Genomic DNA, 16,691 nt, shown 5'->3' on the forward strand with positions numbered 1-16,691 from the left:
CTACCCTCCACATTCACTAAACCAATTTCAATCGGAGGCACAGTATGTCAAAAACTGATGTTCGAGCTCAGAAACGAGTGCAAAATGCCGAAACGACAGAATCTACCCACGCACTATGTACGAGCCGCAGTAACAGCACCACTCTTGCTCCTAAAGCACTGCCAGTAAAGGCAAGGTCCCGGGTTCAAGACCCAGTCCAGAGCACAGTTTTGATCCGATAGAAAGTTTCAAAGCAGTGCGTACTCCACCACCGAGGAAAAATTTCATTCTGGAAACAATAGCCTGTGGCTAAGCCATTTTCCACAATATCCCTTCAAGAGTGGTAGTCCCACAGGATAGGCAGGACTTCCGTGAAGCTCGGAAAGTACAAGTGAGGTGCTCGTGGAAGCGAGGGTGGCTTGTGAGTCGTGCCCAGGTAGCCCACTCGATAAAAGCGACGCCTGTGAAATAAGAGATTCCGGCTCGTCATCCTAACCCGACATAAGATTTTAATCTACCACGAAATTTCAAAACAGTGCACAAACTCCTGCAGAATGAAAGTTTCATTGCGTAAAAAGTGAAGCCATCTGTTAGTTCCAAGGAAAAAGGACCAATATTACATTACTTTTTGGAGTGACTTATGAGTTACATCGTCTGACCTCTTTCAGCTTATCTTTTGACAGCCTCGGCACAGATAGTTCGAAGCCCGTGCTGAGCAGCTTGCTGTTGTCCAGGTAGAGGTGCTTGTTGTACAACAGCTCCTGGTCAATGTACGGTGTCAGAGGAGTGTTCTCCACACCGTCCCGGGCACAAGCCTCGGCCCACGGGCCCATGTGTTTGTCGTTCACCTCCTCCACCACACTGGACATGTCCGCCTGGAACAACTGTCGAAAAGTCAAGAATGTCGCGATGTGGGTACTGGGGACAAAAGGCCACATTAAAATGCACATTTCAATATAACAGTAATTGAAGCTGATAGCCAGACTGAATGTTTACTTACAGGCATACAGAGTATGAGCAAACTAAGAAACAAACACAGTAAGCAAGTCTCAGCATAAGGACTTAAAAAGCACTTTGAGTAACAGCACACACATGTTGTCCTGAATGGTGAGTGATCGTAACAATGAATTGTGGTGAGGAGTGGGCAGCAATCTGATGACAATGTCTGCTGACAGTGTTGCCACATGCTAAAGTGTCGTAACAGAGAGAATTGTAAGGGGATTTGTGACAAGTTGGAGAGAATTTCTATACGGTGCCAAGAATGTCAGCTCGCTTTTAATGAGGATAAATGTAAATTAATGTGGATGGGGAGAATATATGTTCGTGTAATGTTTAGACACAATATTAATAGCATACTGCTCAATAGGTTCCCGTCGATTAAATATGTAGGCATAACATCACATGAGCTCAGTTGTAGGGAAGGTGAATGGTCGAGTGCAGTTTATAAGGAGAACTCTCGGAAAGTGCAGGTCATCCATATATCAGACCGTGTGTGACCCATTCTCAAGTATTACTCTAATGTTTGGAATTCTCAGCAGGTCAAATTAAAATTAGAGATGGAAGCAATTCACAGCTGTTGCTATTTATTACCATTCGATTCAACCAGTATGATAAAGTTACAGAAATACTGATGTGTGATATAAGAGCACTTAAAATTTGTGAACTACACTGACAGAACATAAAGCTAGATTTCATTTATGCCCCTTTTGTAACAGTACTGTAGCAGTATAACACTCTAAAGTTTTTCCTTACTTAGATACAAATTTCTGCGTAAGACAGCAATATCAGATTTCAGAGAAAGGAAAACACAGGTGAATTCATTTGTTCAATATATGCAAAAACCACTGCTGTTCCATTTGAAAAAGCCGAGTTTGTTATTTGTAGCTCTGTAATTTGCATAGCTAATGCAAAAAACTACATCGCAATGGGATAGATTAAAAAATCTACTCACCAAGCAGCAGACCGAGAACACACACATAAAAAGAAAAATATTTTACATATCCAAGCTTTCAGAGCCAATGGCTTCTCCTCCGGGTAGAAGTGCTGAGGGGAAAGAAAGAAGGGTGAAGAAGTTTAGGAAAAGTGGTAAGTTTGAATGAGTCACCCAGAACCCCAGGTTAGGTAAGACATACCGGACGAGATGACACGGAAAGCCCCATCATTGTGGATTGCATCCGATGAGATTTGCAAACCTAAGAGCTTAAAAGTTGGAAGACAGGGTAATATACAAGACAGAAATTACTCTCTGAATTTGAGTGAAAAGCTAAGTGCACTGTACGTAATAGACCTGGGAGGGAGACTGCAAAAAATAGATTCAGAAAATGAAAGATGTATAAAACTGAAATGGAGAGAAGAAAAGTGTATAGTTATCCATCTCTATTACATAAATGCACTTAGGTTTTCACTCTTAACTCTTGCACAATGTTTTAGCAGTAATCTCTGTTCTGTCTTCCACCTTTAAGCTCTCATGTCTTAAAATCTCACCTGGTGCAGTCCCCAACAATCAGGCTTTCCTTCTCATCCTGTCCAATAGGCCTCCCACGAACCAGAGTTCTCGATGACTTTTCGAAACTCTGCCCATTTTTCTATACCTTTCCGGTCCTTTTCCTTCACTCCTCTTTCTTCTCCTTCAACCCTTCTGCCAGAAGAACGGCTTCAAAAGCTTGCATAAGTAAAACCTTTTTTGTACGTCTGTTCTCTTGCCGCCAGTTGGCGACTCAATTTTTTTATCTATCCAATTACATTATAATGTCAAAAATTGATTGTTTTTGTTGTTAAAAATATACATTGTTTAGTGAGGATTTCCTTACAATTCATATGGGTGTAAACAGTAGTCTTAAATGGTTCCATAAATATTTCGGATTAACAGCTCAGCTGTATCACCCTGTATAGGAATACTGCACGTAAATACATTATTCATAGCGTGGACAAGTTCCACTACTGAAAGTCCAAAAGACAGATGATCAGGAGAGTTTTAAACAAATTACTTCTGTCAAGTGATAGAGTGCTCGAGTGCTCTCACCTTGCAGATGCTGGACAGAGTATTGCCCCAGTAATCATGATTGATGTCAAAGAGGTCTGACACAACGGAGCTGATATCTCCTTGCGTCGTATCTCCCGAATCGACGACATGGTAAACCTGTCCGACAGTGTCATCGCGTTGTGCCAAGTGCAATATCGCGCGGCAAACGTCTTCCACGTGGACTGTATTCATGCGTAGGTCACGACCCCACAGCAGTTTCATCATCTCTCCGAGGTGCCTGTATACGGCACCGATGACCAGCCTCGGAGCTGAAACAGATACACACTTTTTTAATATGTCATTTGTGAGATACAAAATCATAAAGCCAATGCTACAGTAAAGAAAGAGCGCTTTGCTCCGATTTCCTTAAATTTAAATTAGAGGATGAAAACACAGAATGTGACATCCTGCAGCAACTTAAATAACTGCCGCAAAGGTGTGCGAATCATTTATAATCGAAAAGCTTTATAGTTTGGCTGATATTTCTCACTAAAATCTTAACTGTAAAAAATATTGAGATGTATTTTGTTTCCACAAAACAAGCCGTAATCTGATTATATATATATATATACTCCGCTAGCCACCAAGCGGTGTGTGGCAGAGGGCACAGTTTGCACCAAAGTCATATTTCCTCCCCTCTGTTCCACTCGCGGACCGCGAGAGAAAAAGGACTGCCTTAACGCCTCAGTATGAGCTCTAATTTCCATTATCTTTCAATTCATCCTCAGTGAAGATCAGATTTTGAAATTTAGTGAGCGACCCCTTCCGGGGTTCCACTTCAAACTATCTATGAGATTTTTAATGCTCTTGCAATGGCTAAATTTACCAGACACGGATCTTGCTGCTCTTCTTTGGACTTCTCAATCTCTTGAATCAGACCCAACTGGTAAGGGTTCCATACAGACGAACAATACTGTAAGACTGGACGAACTAACATATTGTAAGCAGTTTCCTTTGTTGAAGGACTGCATCGCTTCAGGATTCTACCAATAAACCGCAATCTAGAGTTCTCCTTGCCCATTACTTGTGTAATCTGATCATTCCATTTGAGATCATTTCAAATAGTCACACCCAGATAGTTGGGGGATGTTACCAAAGACTGGTCACTTCCCCATACGTTCAGTACTTACCGAGGCCGTGGCGATCGCCGAGCCCGTACACGATGCCGGGGCGCACCACGGTGTACTTTAGGTCGGGCACGTTCTTCAACTCCTCTTCCACTTGGCACTTCCACTTAGCCACGTACGTCCAGGGTTCTGGCTTCCCGTCCTCCTTGAAAGGTGTCTGCAGCAGAAAGCAGCACCAATATAGACTGCAACTTCCGACAACACACGGAAAAGGCTCGAGAGAGGTGTGGAGCAAAGAATTTGTAATTGAGCCTTGTGCAGTATGACGCAGACACTCCTAGGCTTCGCAGAGGTGACGGTACCCGTCCGAGGGGAATTGACGAGTTCGTCATTTATAGAGCATTCCGCCATTGTTCGGGGCCACCACTGAGGAATGTCACATCACAAATATTGACTGTAACACTGACGAGTGTATATACACAAACACAGAGAGAGGGGGAGAGAGAGAGAGAGAGAGAGAGAGAGAGAGAGAGAGAGAGAGAGAGAGAGAGAGAGAGAGAGAGATTTCCCTGTTAAAAATAGACTTCTTCTTGGGTCCAAACACACTTTTTTTCCACGCTAAGTGACAAGATACTTTCTCTCAGAGCTGTGAAACTAATGAATTCTTTGAATGCTAAAGTTTTTATATACCAGTTCAGAACTCACAAAAAAAAAAAAAAACCCACAACAACAACAACGCATCTTGGAAAAATCTTCCACTTGCAGCAATATGTACACTGAGCATTTTCATATTACGGAAGTTTAAACACGAATTCCACTAAATACAGCATGGTAAGCTGTATCCATACTCTCACTGGAAATGTGTTTCAATTGGAAACATTGTTTTCTGCAGCATTCCTCAACTGTTTCTGGCTTTGTTTCTTGGCCATCTTTCTGTCCACACTGGAAGCAAATTTTTCTCAGTGTATTCATACCACCTGCAACACTACCTGTCTATTTTCTTTCTTTCTTTCTTCCCCCCCCCCCCCCCCCCCCTCCCTGTGACTTCTTGCCTGTAGGCCACACAGCCATCTCTCAGTCCTTTGGAGTTTTACAGAAGGTTGCATTTATCAAAGAATAAAAGTTGGTAACAGTTGATAACATCAAATTAATTGTACGAAACTGATTTGCTGGTTTGCATACATTTGTCATCATCGGTTAATGAAAACATACTATTTAGCAATGGAAGAGCCTTCAGTATTTCACATTTCTAAGCAAGCTATGGCAAATGAACCGCTTTCTTTTCTGCACAGTTTTTGTCAGTATTCTACCAGATGCAACAGCAGTTCTCTGCAGAAATCTTGACTTTTATTGTTATTCTTGTACAGCTTACTTCACATATCCTAAAAGCAGGCCTCAGCCTGTTACAACGATAACTTGTTAACATGCTGCCTTGTCTGCTCCAGTTCTTTTGGAAAAACTTAATGTGGCAATGGAAAGGGAAAATCTAACAGATGACACAAGGTGCACAATGTTTATATGCGGCTGGAGCTTTCAAAGCGCTGAAAACTGAGATTACGATGCAGTTTTGTCATCCAATGACAGCTTACATCGCTTGATCTCACCAGTCAATGACAGCAGATATTCGGTGCAGAAAATATGTGATGTGGTCAGGCAATACCAAAACCACTGTTAAGTAACAAGAACACACAAACAGGAAAAGTTAATGGTTTAAATTAATGTACATACAGTACAGCTATAAGAAATGCTAAACTTTCACACACAACACTGGTCTTCCTCAGCATGTGTTAAGCTGTAAGATATGTGCCAGTAAAATTTTAAATAATGGCGGAAATGGCTGGTCTTCTGGACCGATGTTTCTCTTTGGTTAGTCCTCAGAGTTTTAAGTTTTTAATGACAGGCCAATGCTCCACGATTTAAGAAGTTCATTGCACAATATCACACGTAACACAATTCAGCCTGGTTAAAAAGAAATTTACCTTAAAACTAATGCGTCTCAAACCGCAATTTACAACATTTTCCCGCGGCCTGTTGGAAATGTAAGCAGCTGTGACATCAAGCTAATCGAAAGCAGTTTGTTGTTACAAAGCATTGCATACTCTTCATCTTAAAGCCTTTGACATTTAGCTGTGGGCAGACATTCTGTGTGAATGGTGTTTTATTGTTTTAAGTGGCACATTTTCTTTGCAACTACAGTTTTATTTTGCTGTCATTCTCTTTTTTATGTCTTATTCCTGAAGTAATGTTCTGTAGTTGCAGTACGACATTGGCCATTTATTTTTATATAGAGTTCCATTTCTTACCAGTGAAAATTACAAAAAATTAAACTAAAACAATGAAAAACTCCTGGAATCCTAAAAAAATATCCTCAGTTTTCCCCAGACAAAGAAAATTCCTGCATGCATTGTCCCAGGACATATTCACCCTGACTGACAACACGTAAATATTCTGCTCTCTGTTGTACGTAGGCCTGGCAGTAAGAGGAGAGAATGGCGTAGGGCCTCATCTGTGCAGCTGAAATCTGAAGTATTGTGGCTCTAACAATGTACACGCATACACGTGCCAGACAAAAAGGGAACACCATTGTAATGTGCCTGGTGGCCCCAAAGAACTCGTCACTAGAAGTACCCCATCACATTTTTGTACTGCCAGGACATATGAAAATGGGGTATGATATTGCAGTGCCTTTATTGTTAAAGGAGAATGACAATGTACCTTCAAACAATGGAAATCAGGATGGAATGAAACAGTATTTTGAAAAGGAAAGTTGCCACGCACCGTATAGTGGAGATGCTGAGTCGCCGATAGGTACAGCAAAAAGACTGCCACAAATTAGCTTTTGGCCAGTATGGTCTCAGCATCTCTGCTATATGGTGAGTGGCAACACACTTTCTCAATGTTCCTTCAGATACGCACACACATCCGAAGGAAAAAGGCACTTTAACGACTACAGCTGTTATGAAATACATGAAGTGTATTCACAGTTGTGAATAAGAACTGTGAACTGTACAAGAGACGGATGACAGGGGAAATTTGTGTGACTGGTTTCCCACTTTAAGCGAGCAGTCTCCTTAACCGCTTTGCCTATCTGTGCACAACCCATAGTCAGACCCAAACTTCATACAGCATCGTTCCTCCATTCAGTACTTGTACACAAATTATGTAATTCCCATATTAGAGAGGGCATTATAATTTAAAGATTTTGCCTGGTATGATGCTTGTACAAGTACAGGTTGCAACACAGGAATGATAACATATGGAAGTTTGGGTATGGCCACAGGTTGTGCACGGGTAGCCAAAGCAGTTAAGGCAACCACTCGTTTGAAGTGGGAAATCCGGGTTCGAGTACCGGTCTGGCCATGATGACACTCATTACCTTATGCAGCTGACAGTTGTTTGTATTCACAACTGTGAATACATTTCACATAATTTATGAACACGAGAGTGTCACCCATTGCATGGTCTGAGCAGGAAGAAGGAACTATTTGCACAGATCTACTGAGCATCCCCACAACTAGGCACAGTTGATCTGGGAATGTGGCAAAACGAGGCTAAGCACTGTTGAGGAACAGTCTAGTGTCAGGAATTATGCATGGAGAGCACTATGAACCTTTCCACATGTGCAGTTTTAAGGTTTTTCAAATGTGTTTTTTCCCCTCGGTCCCTTTGGCAATGGTCAGTGACTGAAAAGAGCTGGACATACTCCTTCAATATAACTTACAGTTAATTATAAAAAAATTTTAATGCACTCTTAAAGAGGATTTTAACATCCAATTGTCATTTACCATAATTAGTGATTACAATTTGTCTACCCGGAGTGAATTGCAGAATGTCTACATCACACGTGGACAGTGAATAAACACTTTAGAATGCCTACACAGCTGAAACTGCACATCAGTGCTAGAAGTGAAGTACAAGTACATTTTTGTCCATTTATTTACAGAAAAACCAAAAAGCTGGTAGAAGACACCCTCGGAAAAGATCAGTTCAGCTTCCAAAGAACTGTAGGAATATGTGCAGCAACACTGATCCTATGAATTATCTGGGAATATAGACTGAAGAAAGGCATATTTATAGCACTTTTTGATTAAGATAGTGCTTCTGAACATATCAATTGAGATTCGCACTGTGAAATTGTAAAGTATTATGGATAAAATATGGTGAAGGAACGGTTATTTACAACACATACAGAAATGGGGGAAAAGTCCTTACATGGCAGTGCTGGGTAGGTCAGTCTCCTGAAAATGTCAAACATTGGAAATGGGCTGATACCATGATAACAGAAGCATTGAGAACCAGGAGAACAGAGACAATGAAAAGGCACGGGAAGAAATAAGTACTGAACAAGTCACTTGCAGTACTAAAGAGTCAAAACTAACCAAATAAGTAAATAATACCAATAAAAAATGTAAAAAGTGATACAACTACTATTTACCTTGTCAGATGAGCACATGTGGCCATCTGAAAGCTCAATGAACCTCTTGACACCCTGTTTTGCTGCTTCATTGGCACAATTAATACTCAATTTCAAGATTCCTTCTTTATACACAGGGTCGGTCTGGCCGGGTTTGGTCTCGCAGGCACAATTGACGGCGTAGTCGAATGGACTGTCTCCGTTGGGTGCAAAGGCAGCCTCGCAAGAACCTGGAAAAAGGAAAAAATGTTTGTTTGATTCAATGTTGTACAGCCATTACAGAATCATAAATGTGTTTACACTGCACACATCTGAGGAAGCCATCCTTTTTCGTCTTTGGATTTTATGTTGTAATATGGAAGAGTTCCAGCGCTGGTACTGTCCTTGCCACGTAAAACAAACAAAAAATGACTCAGAAAAAATACTGTAAACAACTTGAATTAGTTGATTTTAATGATTTACTGCTGAAAGCTGCAGAAACTATCACAATCAAAACAGCTGACGAAAGTGACCTACGGAGCGCAGTAAAAAGTAACTGTGGAAGTGTTTTTTTTAAGTGCGCTCAACTACTAAAGTCATTAGCGCCCTGTCACAAACGTTAGCGCACTAATAGCATATAAAAACCGCAAGGGGGCAACACCAGAAAGTACTTACAAAGACGCAGAGAGGCAAAATAAAAGAATTAGATCTTTTTGGACAAGTCCGTCAATGTAATAAAACTAAGGACACGAGCAGCTGCTTGAGCGTCATCAGCTAAAAGTGCCTGTAAGGTAGACACAAAAGGAAGCTGTCTGAGGCAGGAGGACAGCAGCCTTGGCTGCAGAATCAGCAGCTTCGTTCCCAGCCACACCAACGTGGCTTGTACACTGGTCAAGGAGCTGGTATTGAATGGTATCATCCCCAACGACAAAGGCACATCTGATGCCAGCAGTAGTCTTGGAGCCATCTGTGTAAATAAAGACATTATTAGCGAGCTTCGAACAAAGTTCGACAAACCTCAAGCGGTATATCGAATCCACAGTCCTCTCCTTCGGGAGCGAGCTGAGTTCAAGGTGAATGCAAACCTGAGCCTGGAGCCAAGGTGGCATCTGGCTCTCACCCACTCGAAAAGTCGTAGGGAGGGTAAAATCAAGTTTCGGAAGCAGGCGACTAAAGTGAACTCCAGGAGGTAACTGGGCAGAGATATACAGCCCGTATTGTCAGCTGAGAGAGTCGTCAAAGAAGGAGAAATATGACAGGTGGGCGAGCATTGACATCAGTCGGCAGGTGCACCGCCAAAGCAACATATCACGCCGGTAGTTTAGCAGTAATTCGACAGCTTCGGCTTGCAGACTGTCAACAGGACTGGTGTAGAATGCTCCAGCCGCCAGACGTAATCCCCAATGATGGATAGAGTTTAGACGGCGTAAGATGGACAGCTGGGCAGAAGAGTAGACAAAGTTCCCATAATCCAGCTTTGATTGGACAATGGACCGATGTAAGCGAAGCAGGACCATTCGATCTGCTCCCCATGTAGTACCACTGAGAACACGGAGGACATTTAAGGAACGGGTAAAACGAGCAGCCGAGTAAGACACATGTGGAGACCAGCAAAGTTTCCTGTCAAATGTAAGACCTAAAAATTTTGTTGTCTCCATGCATGGGAGAGCAATGGAACCCAGATGTAAGGATGGTGGAAGAAACTGTAACGCCTGAAGTTCATACAGACCGTTCTCTCTCCAGGAAAACGGAAACCGTGCGGCACTCCAGGAATATAGACGATCTAGACAACACTGAAGACAGCACTCCAGGAGACATGTTCTTTGAGTGCTGCAGTAGATCGTAAAGTCGTCCATGAAAAGGGAGCCTGAAACATCAGCTGGAAGGCAATCCATTATTGGATTGATAGCTATGGCAAAACGGGCCACACTCAAAACGGAACCCTGGGCACACCATTTTCCTGGCGAAAGGCATCTGACAAAACAGAACCCACACGTACCCTGAACATTTAATCCATTAAAAATGCATTAATGGAAAGAGGGAGGCGACCACGAAGGCCCCAAGTGTGCATGGTGTGGAGAATGCCCGCCCTCCAACAGGTGTCTTAAGCATTCTCCAAATCTAAGAACACAGCCACCGTCTGGCACTTACAAAAAAAAGTTGTTCATAATGAAGGTTGACAAGGTAACTAGGTGGTCAACAGCAGAGCGGCGCCTACGAAAGCCACATTGGACATTGGTAAGGAGGCGTCGAGATTCAAGGAGCCAAACCAATCGAGAATTTACCATGCGCTCCATCACCTTGCACACACAGCTGGTAAAGGAGATGGAGCGATAACTGGAAGGAAGGTGTTTGTCCTTTCCTGGTTTGCGTATGGAAACAACAATTGCTTCAAGCAAGTGTGTGGGAACATGACTTTCACTCCAGACGAAGAATAAAGTCTTTACCTGCAAGAGAAAGGTTCTTCAGCATCTGAATATGGATACCATTGGGCCCCGGAGCAGAGGATCGGGACCAGGGGAGTGCACTTTCGAGTTCCCACACGGTGAAAGTGGCATTGTAACTTTCACGATTCTAAGACTGGAAAGAAGGTGGCCGTGCCTCCTCTGCTTGTTTTCGGGGGAGGAAGGCGGGATGGTAATGGGCAGAGCTTGAAACCTCCACGAAAAAGTGGCCGAAGGCATTTGAGATAGCCTCAGGATCCACAAGGACTTCATTTGCTACAGTCAGGCCTGAAATCAGGGAGTGGACCTTGGTGCCAGATAGCCGGCACAGGCCACCCCAGACAACCAAAGGAGGAGTAAAACTGTTGAAAGAGCTGGCGAAAGCCACCCCGCAAGCCTTTTTGCTTTCTCTGATAACACGACGACATTGTGCACGGAGTCGTTTGTAACTGAAAAAGTTCACCATCGTAGGGTGGCGTTGGAAGGTGCGTAAACCACGTCGCCGAGCACGAATAGCGTCGCTGCATGCTGTAGTCCACCAGGGGACTGGGACTAGAAGAGGAAGTATGAGGGATGGAATATTCAGCAGCAGTGAGAATAACGTCCACGAGGTATGTGACCTGACTATCGCAACTGGAGAAGTTTTGATCACAGAAGGTCGCCAGGCCGCTTTGGAGATGTTCCAGCTAGTGGAACGTGGAGGAGGGGTGTGGAGATGGATTACGCAGGGGAAATAGCCACTCGAGTATGTGCCAGACCGAGCATACCACTCGAACCGACGTGCAAGTTGGAATAGTGGATACTGAGAGGTCCAAGTGGGAACAGGTATGCATTGCATCCGAAAGCAAGGTAGGTGCACCAGTATTTAAGCAGACTAGATTGAGGTGGTTGAAAAGGGCTGCCAAGAGGGAGCCTCTCGGGCAGGATGCTGGAGAGCCCCAAAGGGGATGGTGGGCATTAAAATCTCCAATCAACAAAAATGGTGTAGGAAGCTGAGCAATCTGTTGTATCATGTCTGCCCTAGTAAATGCAGGTGATGATTGAGTGTAAACAGTACAAATGGAAATAATATAAGTATTCCAACATCTGTACAAAAGTACTATATGTCCTTTTTTTTTAAAAAAAAAAAGGACAGTTTTTTATTTCTGGCATATAGACCACATCCTGCAGTGGGTGACCCTGACTACCCCTTACCATTCTCCCATTGGCTTCCTACGAAACGAATGACACACACTCAAATATGTGCTTTAGACCGTGCAATAAGGGATTGTATTGGCAGTCTGGGAGTTGGTTGTAAGATGCCACCCACCTGCTCTGACCCGTGACACAGGTGCACTGTGCCGTGATGTGTTGTACATCATTGAGACGCAGTGGAGTGGATGTGAAATAATGTAGAGCATATAATGTAGAGAGCACATGGTGTATGAAGAGGTGGTGTGCTCCGACAGTTTGTGTGTTTGTGAGGTACGTTAGCCTGCCGTTTAGTGTGGTACAGATACCTTGATGTGGAGCATACAAAATTATGTGATGGCACAATGGAATATATTGTGCAGAATGTTGTCATATAAAAAAGAATATGTCAAAAATGTTAAACTGTTCTCTTAGGTGCTTGCGTAACCACTGAGTATATGGATCAATGTTTTTCATTAAATCATGGAAGAAGGTAGGTGGGGTCAATGTTTATTAATATATTGAAAGTGCGAATATTGTTAATAATCACTGATCCATCACCATTCTCACATGATTTCATGAAAGAACACTGATTCACCTACCTCCTCCTCACATGATTTAATTAAAAACACTGGTCCACATACTATGTTTAGCGAAAACTATTTTCTGACGAGTTCTGCCATCTTGTCCTATCTGACTCACCATTTGTCATGTTCACTTCACATCATTTACTGTGCATACTGTTACCAGCTGCAACACTTTTACTCTATGGTTGGCTTTTGCAGTTGTGGCAGGTGGTGAGGTGGTGTGTGTGTGTGTGTGTGTGTGTGTGTGTGTGTGTGTGTGTGTGTGTGTGTGTGTGTGTGTGTGTAGGGAGGTATTGGTACCCTCGTCTATGGTTGAACTAGACAAGTCAACTGGAGACTGGGATCCCATGATCTTATGGTGTGTGTTTTATGTTTTGGGTTTTATTTTTGCCAATTGCATGCATTTTTTCCCCAGTGTGTTGTATCGAAGAGTGTTGGTTTTATCACCATATTTTTAGTTTGCTGTTTGCCCCACTCAAAACACCCTCCTTTTCCCATGGTTCTCCCACTAATTTCATTGGGTTTAGTCAGTATATTGGTTGATGTGGTATTTGTATTTTTGGGGGTGTTATGACTGACGATTTGGTCACCAAGTTGGATATGCTCGAAATAGGGATTTTAGGCATGGTGATGACATGGATGGTACTCCCATCTCTGGTAATCTTGACAGTCCTTAGGAGGCTTTTAATTGATGGGATGTTCTACTGCAGATGGGGATATGTTAATTATTATTCACTCCAACTAGGCTTATGCTACAATGACCAGTTGGTGAAATACTTAACAAAATCATCTTTTTAGCAAAATCACACTAGTTACTGTTATGTAACTGCTACCAAAATGTCCCACTACAAGGGATTTCAATAGATCAAAAACTGACAAAAGTTAGTTAATTAGACTCATGTTCCATGGATTATTTTGCATAATAGATTGTACTGATGTGTAATGTGTCATTTTGGATTATTTGTACATGTTGTTACATTTCTAAGTGCTAAAGACAACAGACAACCTTAATGTCGAGTAATTAAGGTCAATTTTTGCTTGTGGTATTGTAAGTATGAACATCATCGTTCCCTCTGAATTGCAGTGGATTATACACAGCGAACTTCATGAGGGAATAAACATATTGTGAAGCAGTAGTCAGAATACCTACTTCCTGAAACAGATGCCTACAGGATAATGTAGGTACATAGTGCTCACCCACAATCAGAACAGCATGCAGGAAGATTAGAAAATATAACTTTGTAACAGATAGGTCATATAGAAGGCCATTTAAGCGGCATCTATTTTCAAATCACAGTATCCTCATAGGTAACAACCAACAATAACAATCATTCAGAGCTGAGTGCCACAAACAAACAACAAGAGTTGAGAAGTTAGTTTGATAATGCTGACTGCAGTTCACTATATCATTCTAATCCTTTCCAGAACACACCGCCACTATCCAAACTAGTGTTATAAATAGTGATAGGATAAATTGTCAAAATCATGTCCCAAATATCACACTAGCCACAATTGTACATTATAAACAGTACATCCTACCGATATTTTTATTTATTCATTCACTGATCATCCCACAGTGACAGGATTTGTAATCACATAAAGAAAATAATCATCCCAAATATATGGGCAGCTACAACATAATACAAGAATGTGTTTACAAGTTGTATGAAAGTTGTTCAGCCATGGCCTTACTGGAGGAACCATCTCGGCATTTGCCTGAAATTCTTTAGGAAAAGCACAGAAACCTAAATAAAGATGGGCAGACAGAGCAAACTTCATCTTACCGAACATGGTGTCAGTGTCTTAACAACAGCATTACCTCAGTCAGTTGCTACTTATTGTACAGAGTTCTTTAGATCATGCACGATTTGCAGTAGGGGCCTACATAACTTTTAATAATATTATATTCACATTATGTGGGATGTGCAGATAAATGCTGACTGTAACTGCCTTCATATGAGCACTGAAAATGCTAAAATGAAACTTACCGGAATTAATCAGGTTGGCACTCCGAAAAACGACACGTGGATCCTCAAAGGTCTTCTGGTGCTTTGGATTCAGCCAGGCTGTTTGTGGTGGAACCTTGTCAACTACTCTTATTTCTGAAGCTATGTCATTTTCTATGAGGTATTGCACAAAATTCCTCCCTATGAATCCACACCCTGGAACAACAAAAAACATTACTGAAACTGTACAAAACCAAGCCAAGCATACCTCCACTGCTACTAAATTTCTAAAAAAAAAAAAAGTGCTTTTATTGACAACAGATATTGCACAATTAAAGTACCACCATCCATTTACTCGTGCATTACAAAGGCATACTGTTTATAAAACCACGTTCCGCACTGCTGTTATTGGGTGATCGCAAAACTTTTATCGTGTTGATTAACGCCATTTCCGGTATGCATTATGACTTAACGAATATATGAAGTCGGAGAATATACTGAGCATTACCTTACTACATTTTCACTCTCATTCAATACCATTAACTTATTGCCCAAAGTATTGTAGTCAATTAACATACAACGAAGCATTGAAGAAACATGATATTAAAACATATTCCGCGGCATACATATTGTTCTGTCATGTTCAAACAAAGTAAAACAACATATTTCGACTTGTACAACGCTTGTGGTAGTCTTCTGTAACAATGTTTACATTCGCTGCACACAGGCGACCATTCGAAAGTGACAATAAAAGCGAATGTCGTGTTTAGCAGTCTGACCCCTGAAAGGCAATAGCGGGCTTTAGTGCTGTATTTATTTAACACGATTCACCACTCAACATTATCACTTAACTGTGTTAACGGTTAAGCGGTAACGCCTTTTATAATTTCTCCCCTCTCGAGCAAAAATGCAAAACATACACGCAATAACATACCTGTCAACTCATTGATACTTGGGCCTATAACACAACGTAGCTTTAAAGCACAAAAAAAATATTAAGAGAATTGTGGCAGATGACAGTACATCATCACAATACACCTAACCTGTCAACAGCACTTATCGTGGCTCTACATTGTCTTTAATATCCATAAAGAACATTTTACACAGGCAATAATTTTAAACAATATTGCTCGAGTACTAAAGCTACAATTAAACTTACCTCCCAAAACAATAAACCTTGGTTTACTCATAACACCTACATCTGCCGCCATTACAAGCCCAACGGAACCGGAAGACAAGCACGCCCTTATCTAATCTTGCGACGCACCAGACGTCAAGGTTTCTTTCGACAGAGCTAATTCACAGTTTTATTAACAGGGTAGTCGTATGATCGCCATACTGGATGGCAATACAGCCCAAAGCATAAAGTGAACTTTCGCGAAAGGATACACTACTCAATACTACGACACCTTGAAGTGACACTGTCATTCGGAAAAAGATCACAACTTGTTCTGTCTTAAAGGGCCTGTCGTGCCATCATAGCCCCTTACGATTGATGCACACGCTATTACTAATACCGGGTCAGAACTGCAATTAATTTAATATTTTCCTTCTTTATTCTTTCCCGACAATAACTACATTATCAAAGATTGAGAGATACTGTATCAAAGTGTAGAGCGGTAGCGAACGCATCCGGCATCGGCGTAGGGGCGTTGTTTCGTGTCCTGTGCCTTCCGCTTCGGTATGAAACAGTCTTTGAAGACAACACCAAGACAAACGAAATTTTTGACCGTCGCTCCACCAAACGACTCGTAGCCCATACTAACCTTGCTCGCATTTCTGAAGTGGGCAAGTACCGTGCAAAATTTCCAAGACTCCGCATAATAAGTGGTGTTCTGCCCGCTTTAACTGAATAGAAAAACAATTATAAAGAGCTCTTCACACTTAACACAAAAAGTCGTGGTGCACTGTTTAACGATCCTGCCTTTCTCATTTAGGCTGTTCGCCTAAGCTGCTTCAATTAAATGCTAGCCCATTTAAACAAGGCCTTAAATTTTTGCTTTCCATTCTTCAAGCAACAGAAAATATACTCAGTATGTAACGTCACGATGATCTGTTCTGTTCTTTTTTTTTAAAGTTTGTA

The 16,691-nt window shown here is 41.8% G+C and overlaps 1 protein-coding gene across 2 annotated transcripts in view; it reads right to left on the reverse strand.

The window, feature by feature from the left end:
* Positions 1-16,371, reverse strand: part of LOC126293331 (uncharacterized) — a 35,168-nt gene extending 18,797 nt beyond the window's left edge. Inside the window, exons 1-6 of one of the 2 annotated variants that reach the window (XM_049986519.1) lie at positions 15,768-16,371; positions 14,651-14,824; positions 8,504-8,712; positions 4,132-4,285; positions 3,002-3,270; positions 639-854 (exon numbers count right to left, since the gene is read on the reverse strand). In XM_049986519.1, coding sequence (XP_049842476.1) covers positions 639-854; positions 3,002-3,270; positions 4,132-4,285; positions 8,504-8,712; positions 14,651-14,824; positions 15,768-15,819 — 1,074 coding nt within the window. In that variant the 5' untranslated portion in view covers positions 15,820-16,371. Of the gene's footprint in view, positions 1-638; positions 864-3,001; positions 3,271-4,131; positions 4,286-8,503; positions 8,713-14,650; positions 14,825-15,767 lie in introns of both variants that reach the window. The other variant, XM_049986518.1, reaches the window with a different exon arrangement.
* Between the last annotated feature and the right edge of the window lie 320 nt (positions 16,372-16,691).

Source organism: Schistocerca gregaria, chromosome 10 (genome assembly GCF_023897955.1).
Source record: "Schistocerca gregaria isolate iqSchGreg1 chromosome 10, iqSchGreg1.2, whole genome shotgun sequence".
NCBI lineage: Eukaryota > Metazoa > Arthropoda > Insecta > Orthoptera > Acrididae > Schistocerca > Schistocerca gregaria.